The sequence below is a fragment of the Aulonocara stuartgranti genome (assembly GCF_965226115.1).
Source record: "Aulonocara stuartgranti genome assembly, chromosome: 7".
Taxonomy (NCBI): Eukaryota; Metazoa; Chordata; class Actinopteri; order Cichliformes; family Cichlidae; genus Aulonocara; species Aulonocara stuartgranti.
In genome coordinates this window covers 155060-174226 of record NC_138945.1, presented here as the reverse complement: position 1 = coordinate 174226, position 19167 = coordinate 155060, and the positions used below count along the sequence as shown (strand labels likewise).

The 19167-nt window shown below is 43.4% G+C and overlaps 1 protein-coding gene across 4 annotated transcripts in view; it reads right to left on the bottom strand.

The window, feature by feature from the left end:
- Positions 1 to 11289, bottom strand: part of LOC309711543 (sodium channel protein type 4 subunit alpha B-like) — a 44874-nt gene extending 33585 nt beyond the window's left edge. For 2 of the 4 annotated variants that reach the window (XM_082541930.1, XM_082541929.1), the window contains exons 1-11: positions 11091 to 11289; positions 8714 to 8888; positions 8477 to 8614; positions 8280 to 8397; positions 8112 to 8184; positions 6658 to 6786; positions 4964 to 5049; positions 4132 to 4332; positions 3557 to 3620; positions 3342 to 3483; positions 3050 to 3253 (exon numbers count right to left, since the gene is read on the bottom strand). In XM_082541930.1, the coding sequence (XP_082398056.1) occupies positions 3050 to 3253; positions 3342 to 3483; positions 3557 to 3620; positions 4132 to 4332; positions 4964 to 5049; positions 6658 to 6786; positions 8112 to 8184; positions 8280 to 8397; positions 8477 to 8614; positions 8714 to 8888; positions 11091 to 11179 (1419 nt within the window). In that variant the 5' untranslated portion in view covers positions 11180 to 11289. The remainder of the gene's footprint in view (positions 1 to 3049; positions 3254 to 3341; positions 3484 to 3556; positions 3621 to 4131; positions 4333 to 4963; positions 5050 to 6657; positions 6787 to 8111; positions 8185 to 8279; positions 8398 to 8476; positions 8615 to 8713; positions 8889 to 11090) is intronic. The other 2 variants (XM_082541932.1, XM_082541931.1) reach the window with 2 other exon arrangements.
- Positions 11290 to 19167: the final 7878 nt, after the last annotated feature.

Here is a 19167-nt window from a genome sequence, read left to right as displayed (position 1 = left end):
TTACCAGTAATCATCCCACAGATGTAATATTATCTACAGCTACTCTTAGTACCATTGATGTTAAGTTAGACTCTTTTTCTCTAATTGATCTTTCTGAGTTAACTTCAATAATTACTTCCTCCAAACCATCAACCTGTCTTTTAGACCCCATTCCTACAAAACTGCTCAAAGAAGTCCTGCCACTAATTAATTCTTCGATCTTAAATATGATCAACCTATCTCTAATGATCGGCTATGTACCACAGGCCTTCAAGCTAGCTGTAGTTAAACCTTTACTCAAAAAGCATCTCTAGACCCAGCAGTCTTAGCTAATTATAGGCCAATCTCCAACCTTCCTTTATATCAAACATCCTTGAAAGAGTAGTTGTCAAACAGCTAACAGTTCATCTGCAGAGGTTTATTTGAAGAGTTTCAGTCAGGTTTCAGAGCTCATCACAGCACAGAAACAGCTTTAGTGAAGGTTACAAATGATCTTCTTATGGCCTCTGACAGTGGACTCATCTCTGTGCTCGTCCTGCTAGACCTCAGTGCAGCGTTCGATGCTGTCGACCATAATATCCTATTAGAGCGATTAGAACATGCTGTAGGTATTACAGGTACTGCACTGCAGTGGTTTGTATCATATCTATCTAATAGACTCCAGTTTGTGCATGTAAATGGAGAGTCCTCTTCACACACTGAGGTTAATTATGGAGTTCCACAGGGTTCAGTGCTAGGACCAATTCTGTTTACATTATACATGCTTCCCTTAGGCAGCATCATTAGAAGACATAGCATACATTTACACTGCTATGCTGATGACACCCAGCTCTATCTGTCCATGAAGCCAGATAACACACACCAATGAGTTAAACTGCAGGAATGTCTTAAAGACATAAAGACCTGGATGGCTGCTAACTTCATGCTTCTTAATTCAGATCAAACTGAGGTTATTGTACTCGGCCCTGAAAAGCCTAGAAATATGGTATCTAAGCAGATTCTTACTCTGGATGGCATTACCTTGGCCTCCAGTAACACTGAGGAACCTTGGAGTCATTTTTGACCAGGACATGTCCTTCAATGCACATATTAAACAAATATGTAAGACTGCGTTCTTCCATTTGTGCAACATCTCTAAAATTAGAAATATCCTGTCTCAGAGTGACGCTGAAAAACTAGTTCATGCATTTATTACTTCCAGGCTGGACGACTGTAATTCATTATTATCAGGGTGTCCAAAAAACTCACTGAAAAGCCTTCAGCTAATCCAAAATGCTGCAGCAAGAGTCCTGACAGGGACTAGAAAGAGAGCAGATTTCTCCTGTTTTGGCTTCCTGTTAAATCCAGAATTGAATTCAAAATCCTGCTCCTCACATACAAGGTCTTAAATAATCAGGCCCCATCTTATCTCAATGACCTTGTAGTACCATATCACCCTATTAGAGCACTTCGCTCTCGCTCTGCAGGCCTACTTGTTGTTCCTAGAGTATTTAAAAGTAGAATGGGAGGGAGAGCCTTCAGTTTTCAGGCCCCTCTTCTGTGGAACCAGCTTCCAGTTTGGATTCAGGAGACAGACACTATCTCTACTTTCAAGATTAGGCTTCAAACTTTCATTTTTGCTAAAGCATATAGTTACGGCTGGACCAGGTGACCCTGAATCCTCCCTTAGTTATGCTGCAATAGATGTAGGCTGCCAGGGGATTCCCATGATGCATTGAGTTTTTCCTTTCCAGTCACCTTTCTCACTCAGTATGTATTAACAGACCTCTCTGCATTGAATCATATCTGTTATTAACCTCTGTCTCTCTTCCACAGCATGTCTTTATCCTGTCTTCCTTCTCTCACCCCAACCGGTCGCAGCAGATGCCCCGCCCCTCCCTGAGCCTGGTTTTGCCGGAGGTTTCTTCCTGTTAAAAGGGAGTTTTTCCTTCCCACTGTTACCAAAGTGCTTGCTCATAGGGGGTCATATGATTGTTGGTTTTTTTTCTCTGTATTTATGAAGCGCCTTGAGGCGACTTATGTTGTGATTTGGCGCTATATAAATAAAATTGAATTGAATTGAATTGAATTAACAGTTATTATCAGTACAGGCGTCTTAAGTTCATGTTTATTTTTCTGGAGAAGCGCACAGAGTAGGTTGATTGTTGAGATAGGGCATTGTGTGTTGCTATACTGGCGAGGCCAGGAAAGGTGGTTGTTAGGCTGAAATTGTTAAATGTTGCCATTATTGTACTTAAGTTTGTAAGCCTGGCCTTAAACTGTGTGCTCAGAGACATCCTTCTGTTTCTGTTGCCCTCCCCAGCCTGTTGAATGGTGAGGGGGGCTATAGCGTAACTGTAGGCACATCCTCAGCAGGAAGTCACACAAACGTACCCCCATCCACACACACACACAAACATGCTCGCACATGCATATACACACACACACACACACACACACACGCAGTGTTTTAACCTTTTGTGACCATAGGGGTTTTTTACAATGGGTGCTTGTGTAAACTGTGTGTCACACAAAAAAAGGCTGCAAGCGGGGGCTGGTTCTTTGGAGTAATCTGAGCTCGAGGGCAGAAGGGCTGCCCCGACATCCTCCCCTTGCTGTAGCATGTGAAAACCGATCGATTGCTGTTCTGTATTTCCTTCTTTACAGGAATCAGTCTGAACCAGCGGGCCTGCTGTAGCGCAGACCCAACAGCGGTGTTGAGTCTGTTCCAGAAGTCGAGATAAACGTAAGAATTTAGAAGAGAGGACTGTAAGTTAGGTAGACGTAAAAAAAGTTGCACCTGTAACATGTGACACAAGGTTCAGCAAATAAGAAGCAACTTTATTCCCGTGTGTGGATCATTGATTCCTTCTTTTGTTTTTTTGAAGGTGCAGCACCCAGTCCTGGAGAGAAGGTGGTATTGTGTTAGCACACACCTGGATGCTCCACAGCAAACTGACAAAATCTGCTGTTAAAGAGGTGCACACACTTACTGATGACCAACCAATGAACTAAATCTGATTAGACTTGATTAGTATTTGGCTGCTCATTGCCCTCCTAATTCCTGTGGAAGCAATGAGTCCTTACTGACCTCCTCCTCCTCTCTCCTCTTCAGCACCTCCACAATCCGTCCGAACTCTTCTTCTCTTTGTATGGCCTCGGCATCTTGAGTCTCTTCTTGCTCCGCTCGTGTCACAACAACCACTGCCAAAATGAGACTGAGCAGGAAGAAACAACCCGGGAAGAAGACGAACAGAAAGACGATCAGATAGGATTTTCCTGCAGCTCGCAACGTCTGTGGAGGGACAGACAGGTGAGAGAAACGGATGAGACAACCGGAGTACTGGGAGGAGCCTGCATGTGGTCATCGGTGAGTTACTGACCAACTGCATCAGGCTTTCCCAGAAGTCATGCATCATGAGTCTGAAAAGTGACATCAGAGACCAGAAAAACGAGTCGTAGCTGGTGTATCCGAAGTTTGGGTTACTTCCTGCTTTCACACAGGTGAAACCATCTGGACAGCACCTGAACACATAAAAAACAGTTTGTTTTTATTGTTGTTGTTGTCAGTGAATGAAAGAGACTCATGTTTACTTACCCAGCGTCTGACTGGTTTCCACACACCAGAGGATCAGGATGTCCAGGAATGTAGTAATAGTTTTCTAGAAGGCAGACAGACATCCAAACCGTACAAACAGATCATGTTTCACCTTTCTAATTTAAGGGCAGGGGTGGCAACGATGACAGGTGCTGAAGTCTGCACTACAAAGCCAGCTGAACATTTCTAAACTTTCTAATACCAGGATCAATTCTCGCAGAGCCCCAGGTCCTGATAACATCCCTGGACGAGCACTGAGGGACCGTGCTGCAGAGCTGTCTTCACGGACATGTTTAATACATCACTGAGCCAGGAAATACTCTCAATGACAGATTCAAGGTCACATTTATGCTGCAATTCTCAGCATCTACATTGTTGCGGGTGATTTTAAAATCTGATAACAACAAATAAAACTGTTTTTGGACCTGAAGACTTTTCCTCAGAGGTTCACCTGATCTCACATGAGATCTCTTTCCACTGCTTTCATTGTAATGTTGGAAGAAGACCTGCGAGTCAGCCATCTGACTGTCTTAAAAGGCTAACCGGCCAATCAGGACGTGGTACGACCATCATACCTGGAGAGGTGGTGTGGTTGTGGAAATCGAACTCTGTCGTGTTTGTGTTCATCGACCAGATGACACATTTGTTCTTCAGGGTTCCCATGAAGAGCTGTAAACCAATCATAGCCAAGATGCTCAGGCAGAACAACGTCAGGATGATGACACAACCAAGCCTCTTCACCGATTGGACAAGAGCTTCGACTGTCTTCTTCAGACCTGTGAAGACAGCCCACGCTGTGAATACAAGTCGCACACACACACACACACACACACACACAGACACACACAGACACACACAGACACACACAGACACACGCACGCACACACAGACACACGCACACAGACACACGCACGCACACACGCGCACACACACACAGACACACACACACAGACACACACAGACACGCGCACGCACACACACACAGACACGCGCACACACACACAGACACACGCACGCACACGCACACAGACACACACACACACACACAGACACACGCACGCACACACACACAGACACGCGCACACACACACAGACACGCGCACACACACACAGACACGCGCACACACACACACACACACAGACACGCGCACACACACACAGACACACACACACACACACACACACAGACACACACAGACACACGCGCACACACACACAGACACACACACACACACAGACACACACAGACACACGCACGCACACACACACAGACACGCGCACACACACACAGACACACACACACACACACACACACACACACAGACACGCGCACACACACACAGACACACACACACACACACACACACAGACACACACACACACACACACACACAGACACACACACACCTCGACTGCATGTGAAGATCTTCAGCAGCAGAGAAATCGTCATCAGCACAGCAAACTTCCCCAAATCTACGAACTGTGACACCAATCTGAGACACAGAGTCATCATCACCACCTTCATCATCATCATCATCATGAAGCAGTGATTAAAGCAGCTGTAAAACATAAAGACACATTTACAGCCGAGCAGGAAAAAGCCAAAGTGTGTCGAGCAGAACATACAGAAGCAAAGCCGGTGATGAGGACGTGACAGTTAGTGTCCTAATATAAATCTAAAACCTTTATCAGTGACAAAGGTAGAGGAGACGTACACAGGAAAGCTACACAGGAAAGCAGAGCAGCACAGCGAGCGTTCAGCTACAGGAGGTTAGCTTGTTACCAAGCCTTAAGAAACATCAAGAGTCTCTGTGGTCAGTTTGCTGGGACAGTGTTTGATGTCAGCCTGGATTCAAACACTGAAAGAGTCCCAAACCTAAACAGGGAGTTTCAGTGCCTGAACCAAGGAACAACTAAACTCGAAATATAAGGGTAATAACAAAGGAACGGCCCCGGGGCAGACCCAGGACATCGTGGAGAGATCTCGGCTTTTCTGCTTAGGCTGCTGTCCCTGCAACCCAGCTTCAGATAAGCAGAAGAAAACTGGATGGATGGATGTGGTGGTGAAAGCAGCAAAAAGATAATTTTCATCTTCACAGCTGGAAAAAGCCCACCTTATTTGCACGGACATGGATCTATAGATATGAGACCACACTGACAAGAACTGTGTTGGTGTAACTGTAAAGGTCACATCCAGCATTGAGTGGATTCAATCGGTGGATCACATTTCTTGAGTATTTTCTGAGCTGCAGTGAGCCTTGTTATTCAGGACTGAGAGGCTCTTATTGTGAAGGCTCTTTTATACTGTTTCCTGTTTTTTGGATCACGTTAATCTGTAACCAACATTAACCCCCTAAGATCCGAACTCTTCCTCGGCATGCATTTTTAATTTCTCTTTGATATTTGGGCATATTGGGACCCGATGAATGTAAAAATAAAGAATTACCAGATTATTTTTTTTACCTAATTTTTGTTTCTAAGAAAAATGAAAGCCACATATGAGGATATTTGTTTAAAATTTCAGTAGAACAGTAGGAGTATAATGTCCTCGTGAGTGGATATCAGGCCGTTGCAGAGCGAAATTGAGTATTTCGGTCTAAATAACCCAAAATGTGATGTCCACACGTGGACGCCAGGTCCTAGGAGGTTAAAGAAGTGAACAAAGAGGAGCTCTTCCATTAACAAACTCACAGTATAAGCAGTCCTAATTGTACCTCATCAATGAGCTTGGAGAGACACCTTCAGCAGCAACAGCTTGATGTGATCATTTTCTGTATGACTAATCAGTCTGGCTCGATTAGGAGCTGGGGCTGCTTACCCTCTTAACTCCCATGAAGGCAATAAGGCTGGACTTGTTTTTTTTCTCAGGATCGTCCTGTGAAAACTTTCTTTTCCAATAACTGTACGTGTCGGAGAATCACGGCAGAGAAATAAGTCTCACCAACTTCATGTCAGCCGTTTTCCAATAAATCTAAAACAGATTACACTGAATTTTGTTTTTGCAACCTGAAGTTGCCCCCTGCTGGTCATTAGAAAGAATGCAGATTCATGGCTGTACATACAGTCTGTGTGAGAGTGTGAGGTGTGTTATTGAGCCTTACAGGGTGCTGATGATGATGATGTCCAGCCAGTTCCAGGGATCTCTGAGGAAGGTGAAGCGTCCCACACAGAAGCCTCTCGCCACGACTTTCACCAGAGCCTCAAACACGAAGATTGCCATGTACACGTACCTGTTCACATAAACGTGAGACAGAGAGCTTTCACACCAGAGAAGTTTGGGCTCGGGAGAGCCCGAGTGCCCTGGAGGGACTTTCCCTGCCGGATACACAATGGACGGGTGGCAGACATGGAGGATCGTGTGCCTGGCAGGACTGTGGATCGAGGACGCTGAAGATATCTACCTATTTGGAACCATGAAAACAGGGTTCTTGCTGATCGGAGCTGGCTTGGCCCTGGCTTATCGGAGAATTAAGAAAGTGGAACCGGCTGTTCAAACCCCCCCAAGGCTGCCCGCTGGGATTGAAACGATGGGACGAGGCGTGATTTCTCAGAATGGGCTCACTGAGTGCAGCATGGTTAAGATCTTGGAGAATCTTACTGCTGCCGTGAATACTCAGAATAAGACCTCTGAGCGAAAGTTGGATCACATCTTGGAGCAGCTCTCTGCTCCAAGATGACAAGACCACGGAGCGCAAGTTTGATAACATCATGGAGAAGCTCGCGGCTCTGCAACGGGAGATTGAGAGACCAGTGTCGGAGTGTTAAAGAACAGCTTTGAAATTCTCATGAGTTGTCCGCATAAAAGAAAAATCACCATCATAATGCAGCTGTCCCTTCGGCGCCAGATGTGGGCTCAAGGCTGGAACTGAACAACAACACCCTGATAACGACTGTGTTTAGTCTGTTCCTTCTATTCCATGCAAGGCCATCTGGGTTGGCTGGAAGACTGTTTACTTAGCCTGGCAGGGTGAAGGACACTGTCTCAGCTAAACTCTGGACACACACACACATACATCAACACTGATATGCACACACTCATCCCCCCTCCCTTTCCAAACGCCTCCGATGCTTGTTCCCTCCTGGAGAACACGGCGGGTCTGAGACAGTAAAGTGCTTCCATTATACTGAAGAGGAGGCAAACACTTCCACCGCAGATCTCTCCTAAATGGACGAGTCACACAAAAGCTGTCTCGATGGAGAAACATCACAACAGGCCCTTTAAGCCGTCTCTTAATTGTCTGTATGACAAATCTGTTCACATATCAGAACACTCTGAGCATTTCCTGACTCGACAACAGCGAGCAAAGTCAGTTTGACCTTTACAGACCTGTGTGTGCTGCTGCTGTCAGACTGAGGACAGACTGAGGACAGACTGGCTCTTTGTCTTTGAGCCTTAGCATGGATTTAGACTTTAAAACCATTCTCATGCTGTGACTCATCGATGCTGCCATCAACAGCCCTGTTCATCACTTAGTCGTGTTTTTCTGCTCCTGATGAAAGATCTGTGTGTGTGTGTGTGTGTGTGTGTGTGTGTGTGTGTGTGTGTGTATCTTACTTCACCACAGGAAATTTGAACTCCAGAACACCGAAGCCCAGGATCGCCAGTAGGATGAATATACTGAAGAATGTGTGAGAGTTCAGGGAAAACTCAGCTCACCTGGTCCAGAGAGCTAAAACCTGACCACACAGAGGCTCCTGACACTATGACATCATAAAGGATATGGATGAAGAAGGGTCTTGATGGCGAGGGTCCTCAACGGGTTGAATGGACTCAGCAGGTAACAAGACAAGTCAGCACTAAACCTGTTAATGATGTTTCCTTTACTGAGAACCATGAAGGTCTGCAGAGAGACAGGTGAGGGACAGACAGGTGAGAGACAGACGGGTGAGGGACAGACAAGTACGAGACAGGTAAGAGACCTTGCGTGATTGGTAGAAGGGATCTAGATCCTCCAATGGGGTGTTGAGAAGCTGAGGTGGCAGGTCCCCATAGATTAAGGGGAGGGACTTTCCAGTCTCCAGGTGAGCAGCTGGTTTGGGCAGGTTTTTCTGAGTTACCTAGGTTACACACAGGACCTTCCCGTCATGCCGTTGATCAGCGTTATCGAGTGCACTTATTAGTTATCAGTTATTGACAGCTGAAAGTTTGATCAGTACCCATTTATCCTTCCACGTCTTTCGCTCCTTTGCCCCAGTTACATGTTGCTGTTGGACTTCCTGTGAGGCCGTCGTGAAGTGTCTGAAGACATCCGTACCCACAGGTGGCAGCAGAGACACCATGCTGTCATCCTGCAGTGCTGCCCGGATCTTGTTGTCACCTAGCAGCAGGGTTCTACGGGGAAAATAGGGGTGGCATTTTGATGTTTTGATCGGACCATCATGAGACAGGTTAGTTTCACTGCTTGAAACTAACCTGTCTCATGATAGTCCGATTATTTAGAAAACATTCATTAAGTCGTGAGCACTCTGGGATATAAGCCCGAGCTAAAGCACTTAACGGGTTTACTTTAGGGGGGCGCCACAGACCGCACACGTTTAGAAATCAGTTAAATGTATTTGTGTGAAATTAATTTTGTCAGATTTAAGACACCAGAGATAGGCAAGTAATGCGTTACTGTAATCCAATTAGTTTTTTAAATTAACAAGTAATATAAGGGACTACTATTGCAAAAAAAGTAATTAGATTACTGTTAGTTTCCCATAAGCACGCTGTGTTACTGTGCTACTAAACCGTGATTTTTTTTTTTGTGAGAGTGTCTCATGACAATGACATAAGCGTGTGCGACATTCGTGGTAACAGACGTGTGCAGATCAACAATGGATAATATGGAGCGATGGAGAAAGTAAGACCACGCAGCGTTTAAAGCGTGGAAGTAATCACATTACTTTGAGTTTAAATCCGTAAAAAGGGACACAAACATTAGCGTCTGCTGTTCCCTCTGCGTGGGAAGAAAACTCCTTTCTACAGCGAAAGATGAAACTTCAAATCTGAGCGAGCAGAGAGCACGCTGCCACGGGAATGTGACATTCACAGACAAACCGCCGGATCCCCCCATGACATGACCACTGTGGGCAAACCTCCACCCGCCCCACTCCTGCTAAACAGGGGACAATAGATTTAGGAGCTGCTGAGTCTTTGATTTTTGTTTATTTTCTCCTGTGTTTTACTTGCATCTATTTGAAAGAGTGAGTGTAAACACACAAAAAAATGTTTTATATACTGGATTATGCAGAAAAAATAGAATTTGCTGGAAGGACTATTGCTCGATAACGTATTCAGGTTGTGTATCATGTTTTTGAAAAGTAACTAAGTAAATGCTTTTGAAAATAAGTAATCAGTATTTAGCAACTAATTACTTTTCAAGTAACTTGACCAACACTGCCCTACCCAGTTTAATGAGTAGTGACTCATTAAACTGGGTAGGGCATCTTATATCTGTTATGAAACATTTCACATCACACAACCTACAGAAATGGGTGAGGGTCACAGTGAGGTCAGCTAACGTCATATCATGTTTACTTTGACAAAACCTCCAATCAAGAGGAGTTTTTGATTTTATTGTTTGATTTTTTTAAATCAACTTAACACTTTGCTGTCTTTTAAATTTCTGCCTGTGATGTTACGTAAGTTACGTAAGGCTTCCTCTTCACACATTCAGGACTCTTGACGTGTAGTTGTACCTAAGAGTGCGTAGCTGAACGTGTGTTTTTTATGTGTTCATTGAGGAAAACTTTGCAGAGATGTGAATGATAAAGAACAAAGGCTGTCTTCAATACAAAATCAATACAAATCCTTTCTGAAATCCTGTGCCGCCCACCTGATCCAGCCCTAACGATATGCTTGTCCCCTGCACACTTTGCCCCTCTTTCCTCTCCACTCTCAGATGCTAAAACTCTCAAATAAAGCAAAAAGTAAAAAAGAAGAAACTGTAAAAGAAACATATGAAACATTAATTTTGATCCATATAACCATAAACCACCTGCTTTATGTGCCAATAACACAGTTTTATTTGTGGTATTATTTGTATTTTCTTAGTATTTTCTTACTTTTTTTTGCTATAGCAATGCTTCTAAAAAATATCCTCCATTGTCATAAATGGCCTGTATTTGTACAGCGCTTTACTCGTCCCTAAGAACCCCAAAGCGCTTTACATATCCAGTCATCCACCCATTCACACACACATTCACACACTGGTGATGGCAGCTATATTGTAGCCACCCTGGGGCGCACTGACAGAGGCGAGGCTGCCAGACACTGGCGCCACCGGGCCCTCTGACCACCACCAGTAGGCAACGGGTGAAGTGTCTCGCCCAAGGACACAACGACCAAGACTGACCGAGCCGGGGCTCGAACCGGCAACCTTCCCATTACAAGACGAACTGCCAACTCTTGAGCCACGATCGTAATAGTAATTATAATAGTAATAGCATTTTAGGATTGCAGTTCTACACAGAGGAAGGAGTGCAGGTTTGTGAACCAAAGTCTATCACTGTCCCACACGTTTCACTGAAAACCAGTTTAAATCAGACTTACAGCTGTGAAGGATTCAGCCTCAGCTGATTGGCTCTCCTCAGCAGCGCGCCTCTCTCCTTCGTGCTGCTCCAGAAATCAAAAAAAGACATTTTTCTGTCTTCAGCGTCCCACCTCTCTCTGAAACACCTCTGTCTGTCTCTCTGTCTGAATCTGTCTGTTTTCAGTGATCAGCTCTCTGCTCCAGCTGTTTGTCCATGGCTCCTCCCACATTAGTTACAACACACACACAAAGGAACAGAATTGGGAACCGTGTTCTCCCAAAGAGACTCCCACATCCTGATTTCCTGGAAACAGTCTCTCTATCACACACAGAGACACAAACACACAGGAATGAAGCTGTTGGTTGTTTTATAAGAACTCTGTTCATCTGTGGACAAAAACATCTGAGCCATTCTGTCTACTGATTTCATCCTCCCCTGAAAACCCATCTGACTGACTAACTCTGCACACTTTCAGTTAGATTTCTGTCTTTTTTAATTCATTTTTGGCTTCACATTCCTCATCACCTACTTATTACTGCTTAGGTTAATAGGTAGGTTAATAAGTATGTTTAGGTTGTGTTTCATCCTAAACATCAAACTATGTCTTCATCAAACAGCTGCTGGCAATTTCCACGATTTCCATAATAAATAGAGTAAATTTGACAAGTTCACTGCATACTTTCTTATTGTGATATCCACAGGGGAAAAAAACAACTATGTAATTTCTGGAGAAACTGTGGTGGGATTGTTGCTACTGGTGGACTGGTGGTCTTTGTTCTTGGTTGCAGGTAAAGACAAAGTGAAAGGGGCGATGGCTCATAAACACAGGGGTAGTTACAATCAATATGTTCCTGCATTCAAAGTGTCGTCACCCTCATCATTCAGGGACATTTACTTTGTTGTAATAAAGCTCTCCCTCTGAGTACGGGATCATTTTGCCCACTGCAAAACGTTTACAGTTTCTCTCTGAGATTATAGGGACATCTGAAAAGGTTGTTGATGTGTAACAACACCCATAAAAAATATTAGCATGGAAAATGCCGCTGTTCATGCTGTACTCACAACCTTGGAAACACAAGGGAGAGGTCAGCTTTGAACAACTGCAAAGCTCTCCAGAGAGTTGTGCGGTGTGTCGAAAGGATAATTGGAGGTGAGCTTCCCACACACATACGTGTGTGTATATACCTATATCTCTTTTAGTTTTTTAAATTAACAAGTAATATAAGGGACTACTATTGCAAAAAATGTAATTAGATTACTGTTAGTTTCCCATAAGCACGCTGTGTTACTGTGCTACTAAACCGTGATTTTTTTTTTTGTGAGAGTGTCTCATGACAATGACATAAGCGTGTGCGACATTCGTGGTAACAGACGTGTGCAGATCAACAATGGATAATATGGAGCGATGGAGAAAGTAAGACCACGCAGCGTTTAAAGCGTGGAAGTAATCACATTACTTTGAGTTTAAATCCGTAAAAAGGGACACAAACATTAGCGTCTGCTGTTCCCTCTGCGTGGGAAGAAAACTCCTTTCTACAGCGAAAGATGAAACTTCAAATCTGAGCGAGCAGAGAGCACGCTGCCACGGGAATGTGACATTCACAGACAAACCGCCGGATCCCCCCATGACATGACCACTGTGGGCAAACCTCCACCCGCCCCACTCCTGCTAAACAGGGGACAATAGATTTAGGAGCTGCTGAGTCTTTGATTTTTGTTTATTTTCTCCTGTGTTTTACTTGCATCTATTTGAAAGAGTGAGTGTAAACACACAAAAAAATGTTTTATATACTGGATTATGCAGAAAAAATAGAATTTGCTGGAAGGACTATTGCTCGATAACGTATTCAGGTTGTGTATCATGTTTTTGAAAAGTAACTAAGTAAATGCTTTTGAAAATAAGTAATCAGTATTTAGCAACTAATTACTTTTCAAGTAACTTGACCAACACTGCCCTACCCAGTTTAATGAGTAGTGACTCATTAAACTGGGTAGGGCATCTTATATCTGTTATGAAACATTTCACATCACACAACCTACAGAAATGGGTGAGGGTCACAGTGAGGTCAGCTAACGTCATATCATGTTTACTTTGACAAAACCTCCAATCAAGAGGAGTTTTTGATTTTATTGTTTGATTTTTTTAAATCAACTTAACACTTTGCTGTCTTTTAAATTTCTGCCTGTGATGTTACGTAAGTTACGTAAGGCTTCCTCTTCACACATTCAGGACTCTTGACGTGTAGTTGTACCTAAGAGTGCGTAGCTGAACGTGTGTTTTTTATGTGTTCATTGAGGAAAACTTTGCAGAGATGTGAATGATAAAGAACAAAGGCTGTCTTCAATACAAAATCAATACAAATCCTTTCTGAAATCCTGTGCCGCCCACCTGATCCAGCCCTAACGATATGCTTGTCCCCTGCACACTTTGCCCCTCTTTCCTCTCCACTCTCAGATGCTAAAACTCTCAAATAAAGCAAAAAGTAAAAAAGAAGAAACTGTAAAAGAAACATATGAAACATTAATTTTGATCCATATAACCATAAACCACCTGCTTTATGTGCCAATAACACAGTTTTATTTGTGGTATTATTTGTATTTTCTTAGTATTTTCTTACTTTTTTTTGCTATAGCAATGCTTCTAAAAAATATCCTCCATTGTCATAAATGGCCTGTATTTGTACAGCGCTTTACTCGTCCCTAAGAACCCCAAAGCGCTTTACATATCCAGTCATCCACCCATTCACACACACATTCACACACTGGTGATGGCAGCTATATTGTAGCCACCCTGGGGCGCACTGACAGAGGCGAGGCTGCCAGACACTGGCGCCACCGGGCCCTCTGACCACCACCAGTAGGCAACGGGTGAAGTGTCTCGCCCAAGGACACAACGACCAAGACTGACCGAGCCGGGGCTCGAACCGGCAACCTTCCCATTACAAGACGAACTGCCAACTCTTGAGCCACGATCGTAATAGTAATTATAATAGTAATAGCATTTTAGGATTGCAGTTCTACACAGAGGAAGGAGTGCAGGTTTGTGAACCAAAGTCTATCACTGTCCCACACGTTTCACTGAAAACCAGTTTAAATCAGACTTACAGCTGTGAAGGATTCAGCCTCAGCTGATTGGCTCTCCTCAGCAGCGCGCCTCTCTCCTTCGTGCTGCTCCAGAAATCAAAAAAAGACATTTTTCTGTCTTCAGCGTCCCACCTCTCTCTGAAACACCTCTGTCTGTCTCTCTGTCTGAATCTGTCTGTTTTCAGTGATCAGCTCTCTGCTCCAGCTGTTTGTCCATGGCTCCTCCCACATTAGTTACAACACACACACAAAGGAACAGAATTGGGAACCGTGTTCTCCCAAAGAGACTCCCACATCCTGATTTCCTGGAAACAGTCTCTCTATCACACACAGAGACACAAACACACAGGAATGAAGCTGTTGGTTGTTTTATAAGAACTCTGTTCATCTGTGGACAAAAACATCTGAGCCATTCTGTCTACTGATTTCATCCTCCCCTGAAAACCCATCTGACTGACTAACTCTGCACACTTTCAGTTAGATTTCTGTCTTTTTTAATTCATTTTTGGCTTCACATTCCTCATCACCTACTTATTACTGCTTAGGTTAATAGGTAGGTTAATAAGTATGTTTAGGTTGTGTTTCATCCTAAACATCAAACTATGTCTTCATCAAACAGCTGCTGGCAATTTCCACGATTTCCATAATAAATAGAGTAAATTTGACAAGTTCACTGCATACTTTCTTATTGTGATATCCACAGGGGAAAAAAACAACTATGTAATTTCTGGAGAAACTGTGGTGGGATTGTTGCTACTGGTGGACTGGTGGTCTTTGTTCTTGGTTGCAGGTAAAGACAAAGTGAAAGGGGCGATGGCTCATAAACACAGGGGTAGTTACAATCAATATGTTCCTGCATTCAAAGTGTCGTCACCCTCATCATTCAGGGACATTTACTTTGTTGTAATAAAGCTCTCCCTCTGAGTACGGGATCATTTTGCCCACTGCAAAACGTTTACAGTTTCTCTCTGAGATTATAGGGACATCTGAAAAGGTTGTTGATGTGTAACAACACCCATAAAAAATATTAGCATGGAAAATGCCGCTGTTCATGCTGTACTCACAACCTTGGAAACACAAGGGAGAGGTCAGCTTTGAACAACTGCAAAGCTCTCCAGAGAGTTGTGCGGTGTGTCGAAAGGATAATTGGAGGTGAGCTTCCCACACACATACGTGTGTGTATATACCTATATCTCTTTTAGTTTTTTAAATTAACAAGTAATATAAGGGACTACTATTGCAAAAAATGTAATTAGATTACTGTTAGTTTCCCATAAGCACGCTGTGTTACTGTGCTACTAAACCGTGATTTTTTTTTGTGAGAGTGTCTCATGACAATGACATAAGCGTGTGCGACATTCGTGGTAACAGACGTGTGCAGATCAACAATGGATAATATGGAGCGATGGAGAAAGTAAGACCACGCAGCGTTTAAAGCGTGGAAGTAATCACATTACTTTGAGTTTAAATCCGTAAAAAGGGACACAAACATTAGCGTCTGCTGTTCCCTCTGCGTGGGAAGAAAACTCCTTTCTACAGCGAAAGATGAAACTTCAAATCTGAGCGAGCAGAGAGCACGCTGCCACGGGAATGTGACATTCACAGACAAACCGCCGGATCCCCAAAAAAGAAACGTATCCAAAATCACACAAACAGAAAATGCATTAACCTTATACAAGAGAGCTCATGAAGATTAATGCACAGACACTGATTAAACCTGGCTAAGAACACAGACATATGTAATGAAAATCAGCTTGCTACTTTCATAAGTGTTAGAATAGTGTGAAGTTAACACACTTAAAGCTTGAAGTAATTAGTGAATTGGAAGTGCTCTTGTGGCGATTGAGCAAAACAAGTGATTACTCTAGGAAGAAAATTCAAAATAATTTAATAATGTGGTAAGATTTAAATCTGTCTTTCTCTTGTCACGGTAACTTCCTGAGATAAGACTCAGTATGCAAATTAGCTGAAATGAGTGGTGAGAAAGAAGCTTCCTGTGTGGCTGAGGCTTTGAATGGAGGAAACAGAGGAGTGACTGAGGAGGATTACTTGGTGAAATTAAGCCCCGTGTTTGCCTTTGCTCTCTGTTGCGTCGTACCCTCAACATGCTGTGTGTTTGTCCAGTTTTCCTGCACCTCGGTTCAAAGTCTTGTTTTGTTTTTGCTTTGCTTTTGTGAGTTTTGCCAGCAATAAAGCTGTTTTGAGTTCCAGTCCCGCTCTTTCCTGCCTGCCTGCCACACAGCCAACAATGCCAGTTTCTGGTAGTTGCAGCTCTGAGTGTTTGTTTCTTAATGGTATGAAAAAGATGTCGTCGGAGTGTAAACCAACTGGTCCCAGCTGCAGAACCCTTTGGAACCAGAGAGTGTTGTTCACACATGAAGCCTAGTCATGGAGCTCCAGATATGTTCTAGAAACATCTATTTACATCCTGTCTCAGAGCGACGCTGGAAAAGTCATTTTTGACCAGAATATGTCCTTCAGTGTACAGATGTGCATATTAGCTTCTCTTCACTGGTTTTCTTTTAAATCCAGAATTACATTTAAGATCATTGTCATCACATGGAGAAGTGAATGACCCTTAACCGCTCTAAGCCATGCAGCTGTAACCTCAGGCTATGGAGAGATGAATGCACTGAATGCCTCTTTTCATTCCCCAGGTGTTTATACACACACTACTGCCGACCATTCAGTTTTGTCTTCTCTCTCCCAATTTGTGTTGGATCCTCATTCTGTGCGACCCGCTAATGTTACCTGATGCTACAAAGCTACTGTAACCATAACACGCCTAATTACTGTTATCAGGATAGTGCTAACATTAGCACAACAGTCTGTAGTAGGGTTGCCAACTCTCTGAAAAATAAATACGGGACACCTCGTGGCCAGGGCCGGGCGACCCAGTTGTCTTCACCCTTCCCAGTGTGGTGAATTTTCTAGCTCTTTTTTTGTGTGTGAAATTTTTTTTTTTTAACCATTTGACTTGAAGTTGATTTAAGTAGATGCATATTCTATTCTTTGTGATATGAACACATGTGAAACAAATGATCATTTAGCCATTTATTTTTAGCTCAAAATGACAACATTAACACAGTAAAACAGGTCTCCTTCTTAAACAGAAGCCTGTCATGCTTAACTTTTGAGAATATAAGTAAATCTTTCTTTAAAATAACTCTGTCCTGCTTAACTTAAAATAATAGAAAATAATAGAAAGAAAAACATTCTTGTAACAGTGCACATTTAGTGCATTTAGTACAATTGGCTTCAGCTGAGGTATTATTTCAGCTTTTCTAATGCTAATCAGCTGCTCCTGTTTGTAAACCCGCTTGTTCCCATGATTACGCATCTTAACTCATCATCATTATTCATCTATGTATTACTTTTATGTATTAGTCATCTATTTGTTGTAATCATCTATCCTTGCAGTTGTTTATTACACAAAATAAATTATATTATCACACTTCTGGCCACATAGCGCTGATATTCACTGCACATGGCCATATTAACTTTTTCCAGCCAGGTGTTTTCCTTTTCCCATTCTTCCCTTTCTCTGAGGGGAACAAACATTGCTGCTCTAACGCTGGGCTCACACTGTGCGGTTTTAGGCCCATTTTGAGCCGATTTTTGAGTCGTGCGAACGATTTGGTGATCAGACCGATTTTGGTTTTCATCGTGCGTCGTGTAGTATACGTGGGGTAATGAGAAGTGATTAACACCTCACGACCGTCACCACAGCCGCTCACACTGCTCACGCGCAAACGTAAACGTTGGTGAAAAAGACGTTGCAGCACGGCTGTGCAGCGTGTGATCTGGACACAAGTGATGGAGGCACAACTTGGAGAACTTTGGAAAGCTCATCCGAGCCTTTTCGATGTGGCATCACAAAATTATCACGACCACAACAACCATGAAAATAGTTGGATTTACACTGCTGCTCAATCACAGCTGCCTGATGAGTGTTTTTCATTATCAGTTTAGCAAAGTTGATGGTGGTGGTGTGTCTGTGTGAGTGTAAGACAGAGAGAGCGAGCGACAGATTGTCTGTTATAACCTTCATTTTATGGAGGCACAGGGTGAGCTCTCAGGTCGCATCAGAGCATCGGGCCGTATAGTGTGAGACCTGCATCGTGACCTACCAACTTCTAACCTCTGCGAGTCAATCGTGCAGTTTGAGCAGGAGCTGAATAACGCGACTGAAAAAAAATCGCACAGTGTCTGCCCAGCTTTAGGTGTACTGTCATCCGAGACTTGCACCGCAGTGTCGGCGTTTGTTTCCCTGTTGGCCATGCTTCTTGTTGTGGTCATCTGTTGTCTTCCGGTATTTTCTCCGCAAGCGACCTTTCCTCGACCAATGAGATGAGCGGTAATCTGAATTGTCATACTCGAATTGTCATAAGTGTGCTGTCAGCTCATTGGTCACAAAGCAGGAGAGGGGCTGGGAATTATGTTTTCCAACAAAGTGTTAATTCCATAAACATTTATAGACTACTTTTGATTCTCACTGTATTACGGGACAAAGTGCGTCCCTCATTAGCTCAATACGGGACGAGTACTTTTGTTTCGAAATACGGGACGATTCCGTATTTTAAGGGACGGTTGGCAACCCTAGTCTGTAGTGAGTTAACCAGGCAGCTGAGTGCATCTTCATTCAGTACAGGGCCCATTTCTCCACTTTCATCACCTGTTGGTCAACAGTCTACATCTCCAATCTCAGTAACAGCCCCCTGAGTTACATTGACATTAGCTAGCTCTGTGCTAATTGATGCTAGCCTTTTCTTTTTGGCCCTTTTTTCTGGTGTTATTTGATAGCAACAGTGAAGAGTGACAGGAAAACAGAGGGAGAGAGAAGACATGCGGCAAAGGATTCGAACCCGGGCCGGCCGCTGACCTGCACAGTCAGCACAGTAGTGCTAATGGCCATAGTTTTGGAAAAACAAAGCTTATTAAATTAATCCAATCTCAGCTGCGGATCACACGACTTCACAGTTACAGGAATCGTCAAATAAAATATTGCAAAA